Genomic DNA, 16887 nt, shown 5'->3' with positions numbered 1-16887 from the left:
ACGAAATTAACATTCAGAAGTCAGTTGCATTTCTGTGCACTACCAATGAAATATTAGAAAAGAAATGCAAAAATACAATACCTCTTAAAATTGCACCCAAAAACATTACATACCTGGCAATAAACCTGAACAAGGAGGTGAAAGACTTATATGCTGAGAATGTTAATCAAGGAAATTAAAGATTCAAAGAAATGGAAAAATATTCTACACTCATGGGTTGGAAAAATTAATCTCATAAAAATGGCCGTACTACCCAAAGCAATCTACAGACTCAATGCAATCCCTATCAATTTACCTATGACATTTTTCACAGAACTAGAACAAACAATCCAAAAATTTATATGGAACCATAAAAGACTCAGAATTACCAAAGCGATCCTGAGGAACAAAAACCAAGCACAAGGCAGAACTCTCCCAGACCTCACACAATCTTACAAAGCTACAGTAATCAATCAAGTGTGATACAGTACCAAAACAGACATATAGACTAATGGAACAAAATAGAGAACCTAGAAATAAATCCAGACATATACAGTTAATTAATCTTCAACAAAAGAAGCAAGACTATAAAATGGGAAAAAGAATCTTTTCAGCAGGTGATGCAGGAAAAACTGGACAGGTGCCTGTAAATCAATGAAACTAGAATGCCCCATCACACCATGCCCAAAAATAAACTCAAAATGGCTTAAAGACTTAAAGATAAGCCGACACCATAAAACTCCTAGAAGAGAATATAGGCAAAACATTCTCTGACATCAACTGCACAAATGTTTTCTTAGGTCACTTTCCCAAAGCAATAGAAATAAAAACCAAAATATACCAAATGGATCTAATCAAACACACAAGCTTTTGCACAGAAAAGTAAACCATAAAAAAGACAACCTATGGAATGGGAGAAAATAGCTGCAGATGATGCAACTGATAAGGGCTTAATCTCTAAAATAAACAACTCATCCAATTCAACAGCAAAAACAAAACAAAACAAAAAACCAAACACCCAGTTGAAAAATAGGCAGAAGACCTGAATAGACATTTCTCCAAAGACATACAGATAGCCAATAGGCACATGAAAAAATTCTCAACCTCACGAATGATTAGAAAAATGCAAATCAAAACTGTAATCAGGTACCACCTCACACGAGTCAGAATGGTCATTAGCAAGTCTACAAATAACAAATGCTGAGAAGGTGTGGAAAAGAGGGAACTTTCCTACAGAGTTGGTGGGAATGTAAACTGGTACAACTACTTTGGAAAACAGTACAGAGATACCTTAGAAAACTAAATATAGAACTACCATAGGACCCAGAAATCCAATTCTGGGCATATATCCAGACAAAACCTTCATTCAAAAAGATACATGCACTCCTGTGTTCATTGCAGCACTATTCACAATAGCCAAGACCTGGAAACAACCTTAATGTCCATTGACAAATGAATGGATAAAGAAGACGTATATGTACACAATGGAGTACTACTCAGACCCAAAAAAAGAACAAACTAATGCCATTTGCAGAAACATGGATGGAACTAGATACTCTCATACTAAGTGAAGTAAGAAAGAGAAAGACAAATACCATATATCACTTATATCTGGAATCGAATATATGGCATAAATGAACCTATCTACAGAAAAGAAACATACTCATAGATATGGAGAACAGACTTGTGGTTGCCAAGAGGAAGGGGGAGGGAGTGGGATGGACTGGGAATTTGTGGCTAGTAGATGCAAACTATTGAATTTGGAATAGATAGGCAGTGAGATTCTGCTGAATAGCACAGGGAACCATATCCAAGTGGCAATTTGTTAAATGATGGAGGCTTAGGATCTGCACATCATAAACATTCTCATGCATCAGGCGAGTAGCCAGGATTGCCTCTCCAGGATTAAGTACTGGAGGACTGAATATTATTTTTATTTCATTTAACTGGACACAAATAAAGAATTTGAAGGCATCCTGAGATCCTGCTATATAGCACTGGGAACTATGTCTAGTCACTTATGGTGTAGCATGGTGGAGGATAATGTGAGAAAAAGAATGTATATATGTATGTCTGACTATCTCTTTGCTATACTGCAGAAAATTGACAGAACACTGTAAACTAGCTATAATGGAAAAAAATCACTTTAAAAAAAGAATTTGAAGGAGTCCTATAAAATATTTATATTTTCCTCTATATATTTATAGAGAAAACTAACTATGAGAAATGTCTTCAGTATAAATGTTCTATGGTGATTCAGAAGTACAAATTATTCTAGAAATTTTGAAAACCAAGATAAGAAGAGCTTCAACTCCAGTATTAGGTTCTGGTATGCCTTAAAATTTCACAAGATTTTTTTTTCTATAAATCAAGCAAGAATTCTATCAATATTATAACCAATGTTTCTATTTTAAGGCAATAATATACATTTAAAAATAAGAAGAATCTTCACAATGCAGTTTAGATTTCCAGAATGAAGCTCTATTTCATCTGTGTTTAGATCCTTCTATGCTGTATTTGGAGCTGAAGTTAACCTGAAAGGAATTCCTGTGTATAGATTTATTCTTCCATCCATGACTTTTGCATCTCCACTTCAAAATCCAGAAAATCGCTGTTTCTGCACAGAAAAAATTATCTCCAAAAATTGTACATTATATGGTGTGTTAGACATTAGCAAATGCAAAGAAGGTAAGTAAAAGTTTTTGATGACACAATCCATTACAGAATTTGCAATATTCTTTAAAATGTAAATTTCACCCAAGATTCATTTCCACCAGAAATTTTAAAGTGAGAAAGTAATAATGGCAGAAAATAAGGCTGGTATTAGATTTTTTTTGTCTTGACTTTTTAGGCTTTTGAGGTCCTAGTTATTTCAGTGTTATAAAACTTAGTTATTATTTGGTAAAACCATACTGATATCTCCCTATGCTACTTTGGAAAATGTCTCTTTAGGTCATTTGCCCATTTTTAAATTGGGTTATTTAAGTTTTTTTGAGTTGTATGAATTCCTTTCATATCTGGATGTTAATCAGCTTATGGGATAAGTGTTTTGTGAATATTTTCTCCTATTCCGTAAGTAGAATTTTCATTTTTTGATAGTTTCCTTTGCTGTGCAAAATCCGTGCACTCCTTTTATTTATTTATTTATTTATCTTTTTAGGGCCACACCTGTGATACATGTAAGTTCCCAGGCTGGAATCAGAGCTGCAGCTGCAGGCCTATACCACAGCCAGAGTAATGCCAGATCCAAGCCTCCTCTGTGAGCTGCACTACAGCTCACAGCAATGCTGGATCCTTAAGCCACTGTGCAAGGCCAGGGATCAAACCCACATCCTCAGAGATACCAGTCACATTTGTTTCCACTGAGCCAAAATGGGAATTCCCCCTGTGCTCCATTACGATTTAAGCTAAAATGAAATTAGTTTCCAGAAGACTTTGAGCATCCCAACTTATCCCTCTGACATTTTTCTTTTTATACCCTAGAAAGTGGTAAATAAAAATAAGTGTATTTCAGCATGTCTCTGAGATAAGAATTGACTCAATCATGAAATTTGTAGTCTATTTTATTTTGTTCATCTTCATATGGCAGTCGGTGTGAATAAAATAAGAACCTCTTAAATAAATTTAAGTCTCTAGACAATTACTGCCTGAAATGTGAATGTAAATTGTTATAATTTTGAGTTCAACAGATAAGCTTCATGTATTGAAAATGAACATGTGAAGATGTTCTCTTGTGGTTCAGCAGGTTAAGGATCCAGCATTAGCACTGCAGTGGCTTGGGTCACTGCTGTGATATGGGTTTGATCCCTGGCGCAGGGAACTCCCACATGCCATGGGTTTGGCCAAAGAAAAGAAAATGAACATGTAAGGAATGAAAAAGACATCAACTGACTAGTTCGCAGGATGATGCAGAAGTTTCTATTTTATTTTCATTCAGTAGCAGTCAGATGTTATAATTTTTCCTCACCATTATCCCCCAATTAATATTCAAAGCCAACTACACATTTATCTTGTTAATTTAAAAAGCTTTGTTTTCAAGGAACTTTTTCTAAGCAGTATGTGAAATGAGGAAAATGATTTATCTCACTTGTCTCTCAAAATTTGTTTTCAGGAAAACCCGTGTACATTTCACTCCCTCACTTTCTACATGCAAGTCCTGAAATTGCAAAAACAATTGAAGGCTTAAATCCAAATCAAGAAGAACATAGCACTTACTTAGATGTTGAACCTGTAAGTAAATACATTATTGATCTGACTGATTTAATATTGCTTTCTAAAATGAAGGAAAAATTAAGTTCTCCCCTTTTTGACAATCGTATTTACTGATCATATTTACTGCATCACAAATTTTTTGTTTTGCTTTGTTTTGTTTTGTTTGTCTTTTATAGCCGAACCTGTGGTATATGGAAGTTCCCAGGCTAGGGGTTGAATCAGAGATACAGCTGCCAGCCTACACCACAGCCACAGCAACACAGGATCCGAGCCACATGTAAGATCCACACCACAGCTCATGGCAACACCAGATCCTTAACCCACTGAGCAAGGCCAGCAATCAACAAACCTGCATCTTCATGGATCCTAGTTGACCCATGATGGGAATTCCCAATTGCATCACAATCTTGATAAATTACTCACTTTTATTTCAATAAAAATGACATTGCTTTTTTTCCCTATTGTTTCTTATGAAATGTCAAGGTAATTGTATTTTTGTTTTTCAGCATATGTAATTTTAAAAGGCATTTAAAAATTATTCATAGGTTAGGAAAAGCAATGATGGAAATGATTCTACTTGGCTTAAGATGATTTGGTATAAATTACAAGTTTATGCTTATTTTATACTTAACTGCAAGTATTACTTATTATAGGGAAACCTGTAGATGACAAGGGATTAAAAGAGATTTTCCGGGTATTTGTACGTTTGAGGAAAGACCTATTAGACTTAGTGTCAGGAAAAATCTATTAAATTTCCAATAGACCAACAGTTTCAACTTTTATATTATTGTTCTCCTTTTCTGAAGTTAAACAAAATGCCAGAATTTTAGCAGTTGTATTTCAGTTTAAATAATGATAGAAGTAGTATTATAATTATACTGAGGACACATGGGTTATGACTATATATATATATATATATATATATATATATATATATATCCATGTATATATATATATACATATATCCACTATATATCCACTATATATATATATATATATATATATATCCATATATATCCATGTATAGTTCCAGATTTGAATTACTATATGAGCTCTAGGTTTCACTACTACTGTTAATTCCCAAAACCAGTTCATATAAATGTCGCAGCGCTAACTAACACCTTGGCATTAGGTGGGGCAAGGAATTGTGTGTGTGTGAATTTACATATGTGTATACAAGTGTAAAATGTAATTGTGGACCATTATGTATGTAATATGTCCAATTAAGTGTTTAATAAATTTAAAAAGTTTCAAGTAATACAGTTTCACCTTAAGTTCTGCATAATAGTAAAAATAAGATTTGCATATCATAAAAGAATGTTTAAGGAAGTTGCTAATTTTTTTAGTTTGTTCTCTTTTTAGATAACTGGATTCACTTTACGATTTGCACAACGGCTACAGATCAACTTACTGGTCAAGCCAGCAAGAATAATTGAGTGAGTCCCATAATCAGGTTCATTATGATTTTTAGTATTTGCTTGTCAGAAAGTGAGTATATGTATGAAATTAAGTGGAAAGAATATAAAATTTCAACTTCTCTTTGGCTAGATGTGATTAACTATTAAATCCTTGTAACTTTTATTTGTAATTTAGAATTATATCTATAGAAATGGATAAATGTGTAATGAAATGGTATTTACATATACTCTGGCATGAGTATTTGGTAGCATTTCTCATTTTACTATCCATGCAAATATTTCCATGACAACATTTTATAGAAATCATAATTTAGATTCCTAGGTATAATTTGTCAAAAGGGAAATATATCCTTAATAAAAGTCAATCTAATTAGAAATCTGTATCAGAAATATTTCTGAGTTGGAGTTCCCGTCATTACTCAGTGGTTAACGAAACCCACTAGTATCCATAAGGATGTGGGTTTGATCCCTGGCCTTGTTTAGTGGGTTAAGAATCTGGCATTGCCATGAGCTGTGGTGTAGGTGCAGATGCAGCTCAGATCTCACGTTGCTATGGCTGTGGTGTAGCCTGGCAGCTACAGCTCTGATTTGACCCCTCACCTGGGAACCTCCATATGCCGTGGGAGCGGCTCTAGAAAGACAAAAGAGAAAAAAAAAAAAAAAAAGAGAGAGAGAGAGATTTATAAGAGCAAAAGATATCTGAGAAATAGCCAGATTAAACTTTAATTACAGGCAACAAAAATCAAAAAACTTAACCAAATTGTAAGAGCAACTAATTTCTGAACATTTATTTACAGTAGTAATTAACATTTATGTTATATATGTAACAAGTTAGTATATATTTTATAACTATTTTCAATATCTATTACAGGGCATTAAAAAATCTGAAGCAGAACTATATAGTACCTGTTCTTTGGCTTAATGAGGTTGGTATTTTTGTCTACTAATCACCAAAACCAATAAACTTCTTTGTATATAGAGAAGGCTTTTGATGTTTGAAAATTTAATATGCATGTATAGTATTGGAAGTTGTTTATGTTCCCATTACCTGAATTTATATATTATTAATTATATAATTATTTTGAGACAACAAAACTACACAGAAATATCAGGTTTGTATTAGTTTTCAATGTTTTTATTTCAGAAAAAGGGAGTATTATTTTCATAATATAACTATTATACACTCTTTCTTGTCATAGTACTTGTGTTAGGAAAGAGTCATGCATACATATAATTCCAAGTACCTCAGTGCGAATATTGTACTGCTAATAAAAGTAAATCAATCTTATAAAGACCAGGCAAGAGTAGTTGTAGGCAGTCTACCTCAGTGCCTGACAAGATATTTTGGGATAAATCATGAAATTGATTAGTCATGGAATTAGGGAATACACTGCATAAGTCTTTAGAGGAAGGAAACTGTTGATCCTTGCCATTTCCCTTTGTCACCAGGAAACATATGTGGGGAAAGAGGAAAATATTTCAGTGCAATGATCATATAGATCAATAAAACCAGTGTATTGGAGAATGTTATATAACGTGACTAAAAGAAGGGCAATTATACTTTACTCACTAAATCTTCCACCTTAACCTTTATTATGTACTTTGACATGCAAAGGGAATTCCATTGGCTTGTCTTATAGATAAAGATGACTGACACCTGTAAGATGTTTCAAAATAAGAGTGATACTTAAGCGGAAGTTATGAGTATTTTATTACACTGAACTACCCAAATAATGCTATTTATTAAATTTTTTGTAGACTGGTACAATTAGTGATGAGAAGGCAGAAATGTTCAGAAAACAAGTGACTGAAAAAATAAACCTCCTTGGCCTAGTAGAAATGATTTTACTGAGTGTTGGTGTGGTGATGTTTATTGCTTTTATGATTTCATACTGCACATGCAGATCAAAGAAAGTAAATTAGGTAAGTATGGCAAAAATCATATACAACTTTAACATTAGTTTATATATTACTTGTTTTCATCTTATAAAAGGGTTATAAATTAGGATTCAAGTATGTTGGGGCATATCTAGGCAATACATACTCAAATTTTTGAGATAAATAATGTAATTAAACATAAATGAAGGCTGAATGAGTAATATGGCCTATCAATATCAAGCAGCTCACTACTTTACATCTTTATTCTGAGAGGAATGGGCTAAAAGATGAACTTGTCATCTTCGAAATTTAGAATGTTGCACAAAAGCTAACATGTACTAACTTTTGATTTCATGATTATTTCTAGCTTGTTAATTATTTTAAAAATCACAAATAACTAATTTAATATATCACTGCCTAGAAAAATTGATGTAAAATTGATATTGGTAGTTATTTGGGGAGACTGAAATTTATAAGGGAAAAGAAAATTAAAAGGGAAATTAAACTATAAATTAATGAGAACTAAAATATTCATAAATAATAGAGATAAAATAAGATAAAAATATGCTATTTGAAAATGAAGGCAACATATTAGTATAAAAATAGAGTTGCTTCATACAGACATGCTGCACAAAATCAGGGTGTGTACCCTTGATGTTTAATGTGAAGCTCTGTTGAATGATTATAATTCATAAGTTAAAATTGAATACAACAGTATAAGAAAATAGAAGAAAAGCAATGTCCAACACAGTAAAACCAAATTACTCAAAGTTTAGAGGAAAAATCAAGTAAAAGTAGACAGATCTGAATTTTGGCAAAACTATAGAGGTGGTTCAGGCCTCTGTGTTTTAAATATTAGCTCCTGTGCCCCCTTATACACAGAAGAATGAATGCCTGACTCTATCTTCCCTAAGTGGAAGCCTTTTTTTTTTTTTTTTAATAATCACAGGCATTAATATGGCCTGTGGTGAAGAATCTTCCACTTACCTATAGTTTCCATCAGTCCTCCCTTCCCAGGAACATCATAAATATATATATACAATCTAAATAAAAGCAATTTGCCTTCTATGAAAACAATCACAACTTCAAAACACATCCACGTGCTACACTTCCAGTCAGACTGTTGCCTGTAAGCTGGCATATGTAGAAATTCTGGAGGTGGCCATGATAATCGTTGAGCTTTCATTATGCATCAAAATCATGCTAAGTATTTTACATGAATTATTACAGGTAATTCCTAATATAATACAATTTTATGAGTTTCCAATAGGGATTCATCAGCATCCATTCCATCTTTTGGAGACATTTCAAAAAATTATAAATTTAAACAAAGCAAATTTGTCCATTTTTAAAGTGTGAAAGAGTTACATTGTAACCTGAGAAAATAAAGCAGAATTTTTGGAACTATGTATTTTTTTTGGAACTATGTATTTTTTTTGGATATGAGATTACAAGCTTATGTCTATGAAGGCAACTTGATCTTTTGTTCTGATCATTTCTGCCACTATTTATTCATAAAAGAAGACAGAACAAATCTGCCTACAATGTACTTGAACAGAATGTATTCAAAATGCTAACTAAATATATTCGTATTATAATAAAGGAAATATTATATCACCTTTAAGAACTGCCTACGCCCACTAACAAACAAGTTATGATTAAACAAAGTAATTCATATTCATTTGTATAACAGAAAAGATCAGCCACTGAAAAGTCAAATCAGAAGAGAAACCTTTCCTAGTGGGAAAATATGCCTTTCAAAATGATTTACAGTAGCAGTAAAAAAAAATTTCTGCTATTATTTTCAATTAAAATTACATAATTAGTTTAATCAGTGCTTCCTGAATCCTGAATATCAATTATCATGTGTCTATATGGGCCTAAATTAAATTTAAAATTTTCTACAATGTCTTTGTCAACAAGTATATTAGTTTGGCTTAACAGTTTAAGGAAAAGTTACTGCTCTTTACAAAATGATGTGTCTTTCTTTTCTTTACAAAATAGAGACCATTTTTCCTAAGTAGATTACTTGATTTACTAGATTTAGTAGAATCAAAAATAAGATTTCCTTAAAGAAGCCTCAGTTTTGAATACTGTAATAATTATGCCTTTGGGCAGATTTTTAAACAATTGAAAAATAAGGAGATGGATGTACAAAAAGGAATAAAGGAAAGATGGTGGAGCCAAGGTGTTGCTTTACTCAACAGATCACAAAGAGAATAAGCCAATAGTCCTTTTGAAAATAGTAGTTTATATACCTAAATGGAAGATAATCTAAAGGACAGCAAAGAATGCAAATGCTCATTCAGAGCAGATTTAATTAAATACCCCTCCTTGTGTGGCTCTAGGCAGCTCCTGAGGGCTGGGAAGCAGCCTTCCACGTATCCTTGAATGGGATAATTATTGCCTTAGCCATGAAGTTCATGAGAAAATTTCTCTGCAGCTTGAAAGATTTGGCAAGCTAATAGAAAACATGATATCCTCAATATATAGAATTTGAGTATTACCTGTTTTATTTTTCCACAGCTTTCTGATAAGTACTTACCTTTCTTCTATTTTCCAGGAAGCAAATGAGTCTTTACGTTTATGCACCAGCTACATCAGGACCTTTCTTAATATCCACCTACAAAATGAAGATGCAATATGCTTTATTTTTGCAAAATATACCTTATCATATAGTTGAAGAACAGGTGTCACTTTTTTTCTCTCACTGAGCAGTGGTACATTTTTAAAGGATTATTAAGATTAAAACTAAAATTCATAATTTGAAAAAGGGCACCTTTTAAAATTCAATTATGTACACAGTCAAATTGATTTCAGTTTCCACAGACCTCACTTGAGCATTATTATATTTATTTGGTACTACTTCACAAAATGGTTCTCTGGTGGAAAATCTGGCAGAAGGGTGGAGGTTCTAAACAAATCCTGAAACCTGAACTCTTTCCTTCCCCATCAATGGGAAAAAATCACTACCCTTATGAGTGTTCCTGAAACTCACAGACCCCAGGACTTCCAGTACATTGCATTTCATGAGCATCAATTATTTTGAAAGACATTTAAGAATGGAAAATAAATGATTGACCTATATACCATTTCTTGTGCATTATTGTTTCTTCCTCTATGGAATCCTTTGTACAACAACAGCAGCAATTGTAATCATGCACTTTTTACCAATATGGGTTTATTTTTCTGTCATTGATTATGCAAATGGGCATGTTTACGGGAGTATTTTCCAAGTTTTGCTGCTTTTCTGGAAGTGTGAGTAGATTTTGATCAGTTGCATACAATTTATGCTTAGCAATTTTAGAATGCTTTACTAGTAGTAAGAGATGTAAATGATAATAAAGAAACTATTGTGTGGAAGATTGCAATGAGTAGGATATTCATTAGTAGTTATTTGTTGTAATATTTCTTGCTTTCATAGTCACCTCAGAAAGACAAATTTCAATTAAAAGATGTCCTTTAAATTCCTGTGCTTTTCCTAGTTCCTGTTGTGTCACAAACCATTTACTTTAATTTTCTGTTTCAAGTAATCTATCTGAAGTTTCTTTACTTATGAATCTATATTTCATTTCTGAAATATTTCTTCCTGAAACATTCTTAAATTCAATTTTGACCACTTTTTCCTAAGCTAATATTTAAGCCAAGTTGGGAGGAAATGTAGAAAATATGATTAGTTTCATGCTTTACAGCAGTAGGACTTAAGTTCTAGACTGTAAAGGATCTTTCTATTTTTTAATATTTTTTAATAAAATATAGTAGATTTGCAATGTTGTGCCAATTACTGCTGCACAGCAAAGTGACCCAGTCATATATACATACACATATATATACACATATATATACACACATATATATATATACATACACACACCTTCTAGCTTTCTTTTTATAAGATGACATATTTTTAGGTAGTCCTGCTTTCTTTTTAGCACTTATGGCAGAGAACGCTATCCTCCTAAAATGGCTCCCTATAGAAAGGGAAGATGAACCACATTCTGTCTTGTGTCTTATACAGAGAAGTTTACAGGGCCAAGTATTAGTGACTGGTTGGTTTGGATAATAAATCAAGAATAATTTACTCTCCTCATGTTAGGTGCCAGGGTAAATACTGAAAACCCAACTCAAGATACTACCAGTTTTGAAGGATCTTTGGAAAACATGAAGATATTCAAACCTAGTGATGTAATGTCCTGTCATTTAATTGGTAGGGGAATAAAAGGGATCCTCCTAAGATATTGACATGTGAGATGCCAGATATCCTCTTCTGATATTTGAGAATACCTTCATTGCATTAGGATATTTGGGAACATGTTGATCTAAGAGAAATATAAAGGAAATTTCTTCAATCTTAAACTAAAGGATGAATGATGAAAAGTAGAAAGTATTCAAAAGGAGTAGATGAGAAATTATGTAACCTCAATATGATATTATTGTCAATGTCTCCATTTATAAATCTTCATATAAAATATATCTCATGGTATTTAGGTATCCGGTATTATGAATTATCTATGTTTAGTATTGTTTAAATACATATATATTATAGTCTTTATAATTTCTCACTGTATTTTCTCTAAATACTATAAAATTATGTAAAAAAAAGGGCAATCCATATACAAAAGTAAATGACATACATTAAAAACATGTAGAAAATGATTCTTTCTTTAAAAAATGAGAGATTATTATATGAAAAATGATATTGGACATGTGTGTATTTATGTCCACAAACACTGAAGTGGGAGTGAAGCACTTTAGGGACTGTATTAAGTGTGTGACTGTTTGCCCTGAAGAAAGTGTAATTGTACACACAGATGAATTCTATGCTTTATTCCATAGAAAAACCACACCATTTTGTAAAGACACACATTTTAATTCCCAACCAGTTTAATTACCACACAATTATAATTGTTCAAAGCTTCAGTTTGAAGATATATAACATCTGCAAAGGGGTTAATATCAGTTAGAGAATCTATGGCATCTTAAAACGGGTTAAGGCTTACTATTGCTGTCAAGTGCATAAAGAAGAAGAACAATGTGTATAGCTTTCAATTTTCAGGGGAAAAAAAGTAAAGAGGGAATTCTTTCAGAAAAAAAAAAACGAAAAAAAACATAGCTATAGGGAAATAGGTTATCCCTCAAACTTTACTCTTATGAAAATGCAGGAATCTGTCGTTCTTATCCTGTTATCAATTTCTCAGCCGCAGAGTAATTATCTTTTGAACTGCAGTTTGTTTCAGGTGTGTTCCAACTGTCAATTAAGTGTTTCTGGATGAAATACAATGTATTAGAGACACTGCAGCTCTCTTTGTCTGCCTCTTCTGGCCCATCTACACCTCTAAATAACCACTTTACTTAAATCATCAGTGCCTCTTACATGTTTCTGCATATACTAACAGAATTACCTATGATAGTTTTTTTTCTGAGTTAATTGAAACAAAATGAGCTAATGTATTAAAAATGAATTAGTGTTTAACGTTGGTGTGAAATACATTCAGGCCTACTCTTTTGCTTTTGTGGCTCAGAGGTAGCTACATTTTTTTAAGTATTGGTGAAAGTTAATGCTTCAATAGAAAAATTATTTTAATTTTTTTATTTTGAATATGTTTGACTTCGATGCTATTTTTATATTGCTGCTATAACTATATATTAGCTATTTTTGCCTGTAGTTCTTTACATATTAAGTCCTATTTTCTTTTAACAATTGTTCTCAGGTGCTAGTAAGTTTAAGTGCAGGTATTTCAGATATGCTCCTTTCTAAGCACACATGAAGGAATTCCCTCTGTGGCACAATGCAGAGGCTGTGGCATAGATCATAGCTATAGCTCAGATTCAAAGCCTGGCCTGGGAATTTCCATATGCCATGGGTATGGCCCTAAAAAATAAAAAATAAACACTCGTGAAGGAGAATTGTTAAATAGCTAGGACAAACATAAATGTTTTAAAGTTTTGGTTTTTTTTGTTTGTTTGTTTGTTTTGCCTTTTTTTAGGGCCACACCCAGGGCATATTGAAGTTCCTAGGCTAGGGGTTGAATCAGAGTTACAGCTGCCAGCCTACACCACAGCCACAGCATATCTTGTATCCTGCTACTTTGCTGAATTCGTTGATCAGTTCAAGTAGCTTTTGTGTGGAGTCCTTAGAGTTTTCTATATGCAGTATCACGTCATCTGCATAGAGTAACAATTTTACCTCTTCTCTTCCAATTTTGATACCTTTTATTTTTTTTGTTTGAGTGCTATGGCTAGGACTTTCAGCACTATGTTGAATAAAAATGGTGAGAGTGGGCATCCTTATATTTTTTTAATATGTGCACAGGGAGCACATGGCTGTAGAGAGTTGACCACATATCAATTATACAATTTTTTTTTTTTTTTTTGTCTTTTGTTGTTGTTGTTGCTATTTCTTGGGCCGCTCCCGCCGCATATGGAGGTTCCCAGGCTAGGGGTCAAATCGAAGCTGTAGCCACCGGCCTATGCCAGAGCCACCGCAACGCGGGATCTGAGCCGCATCTGCAACCTACACCACAGCTCACAGCAACGCTGGATCGTTAACCCACTGAGCAAGGGCAGTGACCGAACCCGCAACAACCTCATGGTTCCTAGTCGGATTCGTTAACCACTGTGCCACGACGGGAACTCCCAATCATACAATTTTTAAATCACGTTTTCAGCTCTGCTAATCAGAGAATAACTAGGACAGATGAAACTAAATGTGGAAACTAGGGTGACTCATTGGATGTAAAGTAGAGCATTTGTTTGGAATTTTCTTGTAACACAGTTGGTTAAGGATCCTGCGCTGTCGCTGCAGTGGCTCAGGTCACTGCTGTGGCACAGGTTCGATGCTAGGCCCAAGAAGGTCCATATGCCGCAGGTGTGGCCAGAAAAGAAATAAAGTAGAACACTTTTTGAAAATATGAAGGGGTGAGAATACCAAGCAAACATGACGAGTAAATATGTAAGATATTACATTTATAGGAGGCAAGGCATTTGTCCCTTATCAGTATCACACAGAAAGAAAAAAACAAAAACCATGCTGTCCATCAGGTACCTTCTATTTTTTGGACTCCCTTTGTCCTATGTCAGATACCTCAGGGTTCAGGTATAGTGAGTTTTCCACCCTTTTTGAACACTGCCATAAGTTTTTAAAACTAATCCGTCTTTCTCCAAAGTTATCACTGTGATTTTAAATTTATTTTAAAATCATAGGGTTTGATCATCTAAAGTTCTCTGAGATTTTTTGTTCTAACCTCTAGGATAGTATCTGGAACTGTACTTGGAGGATACTATTACATCAAGGTAACATCCTTATATTGGACACCTATAGTTCTTATATTGGAATCAAAAACAAGTTTCTATTTAAAATAATTCAGCATGAAAAATACAAAGAACAGATTCATCAGGTTTGCTAAATAAAAAATACAAATAGTATATGCAATATAAGACTAAGATGGCACAAAGTTTCTTTCAACAACTGTTTGATAGCAATTGCCTGAAATCATTTCGTTGAGAATGACTTAGACTACTTGAGAATGATAAATAGACAATCCAAGATCTCTGTAAATCAGAGGCCATGAACAGTTAGCAAGGTCTATCATAAGAAATGATAAGAGAGAAAATCCCTGGACCCCTGCAGAAGGAAAACTCCCTAAAACTAACTATGAAATGGGTAAGTTAATGATTAGGTTTAATTATTGACATCATTAAATGGAATAAACATTCATGGTCAATGACTTTAATTCACTGTCATATTGGAGAAATATTTACAAACAAAAACTCTCAAAGTTCAGTATATACTGATAGTAGGGTTCACTTCTAAATGATAAAGCTCCATGTTTGTCTCACTTCTATATACAGGATGAATGAGATATTTATCATTGATGAAAATGTGATTAAGATACTAAAACAGGTATCAGAAAAGTTTTTCTTTAAAGACCAGGTAGAAAATATTGCAGTCTTTGTAGTCATATGGCCTCTGTGGCATTTGCCACTACTCAGTTCTGTCACTAAAGCACAAAAACAGTCATAGACAATACGCAACAAATTGGTATCATTGCATTTCAAGAAAAATTTATTAACAGAGAATGAACTAGAATTAACCCACATACCAGTTTGTAGATATATGTACCAGAAGGTGCTTAAAATTTGTAGATCTTGCTGTTGTGAGTAATCATTCTGAGTGGCTCAGTTAACCTGAAAGTTCCCTATAACACCACAATTATGCCTAGCTATCACAGCTATGGAAAGTATATATTGTGCAGAATTGGGGCTACATTAAAAAAAAAAAAAAAGATACTCTTCAGCTGACTGAATTGCTCTGCCACAAGAACAACGGAACTCTTGACTTTCAGGATTAGAGACACATGCTACCATGTGAATGAGGCTGCTCAGCTTGCTATTATGTAAATAATTAAATAAGAAGTATTAACCATATCTTAAATTGGTGAGGCCCTCCTTTCTAGTTCAAAACACATTTGCTCTCTGAGATATTTTTTATACTTGTTGGATGATAAAATTTTGATTTGTTTTACTTCCTATGAATAGACCTTTGCCAATTAAGGTTTCAATATTTCAAAACATTTTCTTTTTTTTTTTTGGTGGATCAAGATGGCAGAGGAGTAAGATGTCACACTCACCTTCTCCTACAAACACATCAAAAAAACACATGTACATGGAAAACAACTAACACAGAACATCTAATCAATGCTGTCAGAAGAACTTAAAACTCCAAAAAGGTCAAGAAACTCTTGACATAATTGGGTAGAAAAAAAGAGAGAGAGAGAGAGAAAAGGAATCAGGACAGTGAGAGTGAGCTGTGAAAGAGAAAAGGAACCCACATCCTGGGAAGCCACCTAACCAATGGGGAGATCAGCCGAGCTGGAGGGACCTCAAAGTCACCAAGAAAAGCACAGCAGCTGGACTGAGGAGGGCAAAGTAAAGTGAGAGCTGCACAGATCATCTGCACCACCACCCCTGACAGCACAGCCTGAGGTGTTCAGGTGGGGGCTGGGCACTGAGACTTAGGCTCTGGAAGTCAGTCCCAAGGAGAGGACTAAGGTTGGCTGTGTGGGGACAGCCTGAGAGGCTAAGGAGTGGTGTGCTACAGGCTGGGGAGTGGAAGGCCAAGGCAGAGGGAACCTGGGAGAAGGTCTGGGCCTGCAGGAGAACAAGGCACCAATGTTGGGGAGGGCAAGAGCAGGAGGGATGGACTGCCATAGGAATCTACCTGATGCACATGCAGGGTCTCAAAGGGCTGGGTGTCTCTGGTGCAGGCTACAGGTGGCCGGTGGCAAGAAGCCACTTTCTTGGCTATAGGAGACTGTGAGCTTCTTGTGCAGGCTGCAGGAGGTCAGGCACCTCTTATGTGGGCTAAGGTCAGCGGGGGCAAGGTGCGATGTGGTGCCTT

General features: G+C 34.2%; 1 protein-coding gene across 6 annotated transcripts in view; it reads left to right on the top strand.

Annotated features, from left to right (window-relative positions):
- LOC100511343 (platelet glycoprotein 4) overlaps positions 1 to 10850 on the top strand; it is a 68365-nt gene extending 57515 nt beyond the window's left edge. For all 6 annotated transcript variants that reach the window (XM_005667697.4, XM_005667698.4, XM_084977322.1 and 3 more), the window contains 6 exons: positions 2480 to 2667; positions 4091 to 4209; positions 5554 to 5627; positions 6481 to 6535; positions 7368 to 7532; positions 10051 to 10850. In XM_005667697.4, coding sequence (XP_005667754.1) covers positions 2480 to 2667; positions 4091 to 4209; positions 5554 to 5627; positions 6481 to 6535; positions 7368 to 7532 — 601 coding nt within the window. In that variant the 3' untranslated portion in view covers positions 10051 to 10850. The remainder of the gene's footprint in view (positions 1 to 2479; positions 2668 to 4090; positions 4210 to 5553; positions 5628 to 6480; positions 6536 to 7367; positions 7533 to 10050) is intronic.
- The last annotated feature ends 6037 nt before the right edge of the window (positions 10851 to 16887 follow it).

The sequence above is a fragment of the Sus scrofa genome, chromosome 9 (genome assembly GCF_054392235.1).
Source record: "Sus scrofa isolate SSC_HxYL_T2T_F1_AM1 chromosome 9, Sscrofa_HxYL_maternal_Yorkshire_Landrace_v2.0, whole genome shotgun sequence".
In the NCBI taxonomy this organism is placed as follows: Eukaryota; Metazoa; Chordata; class Mammalia; order Artiodactyla; family Suidae; genus Sus; species Sus scrofa.
Note: the sequence above shows the minus strand (reverse complement) of the source record. Positions and strands in the feature narration are given on the sequence as shown.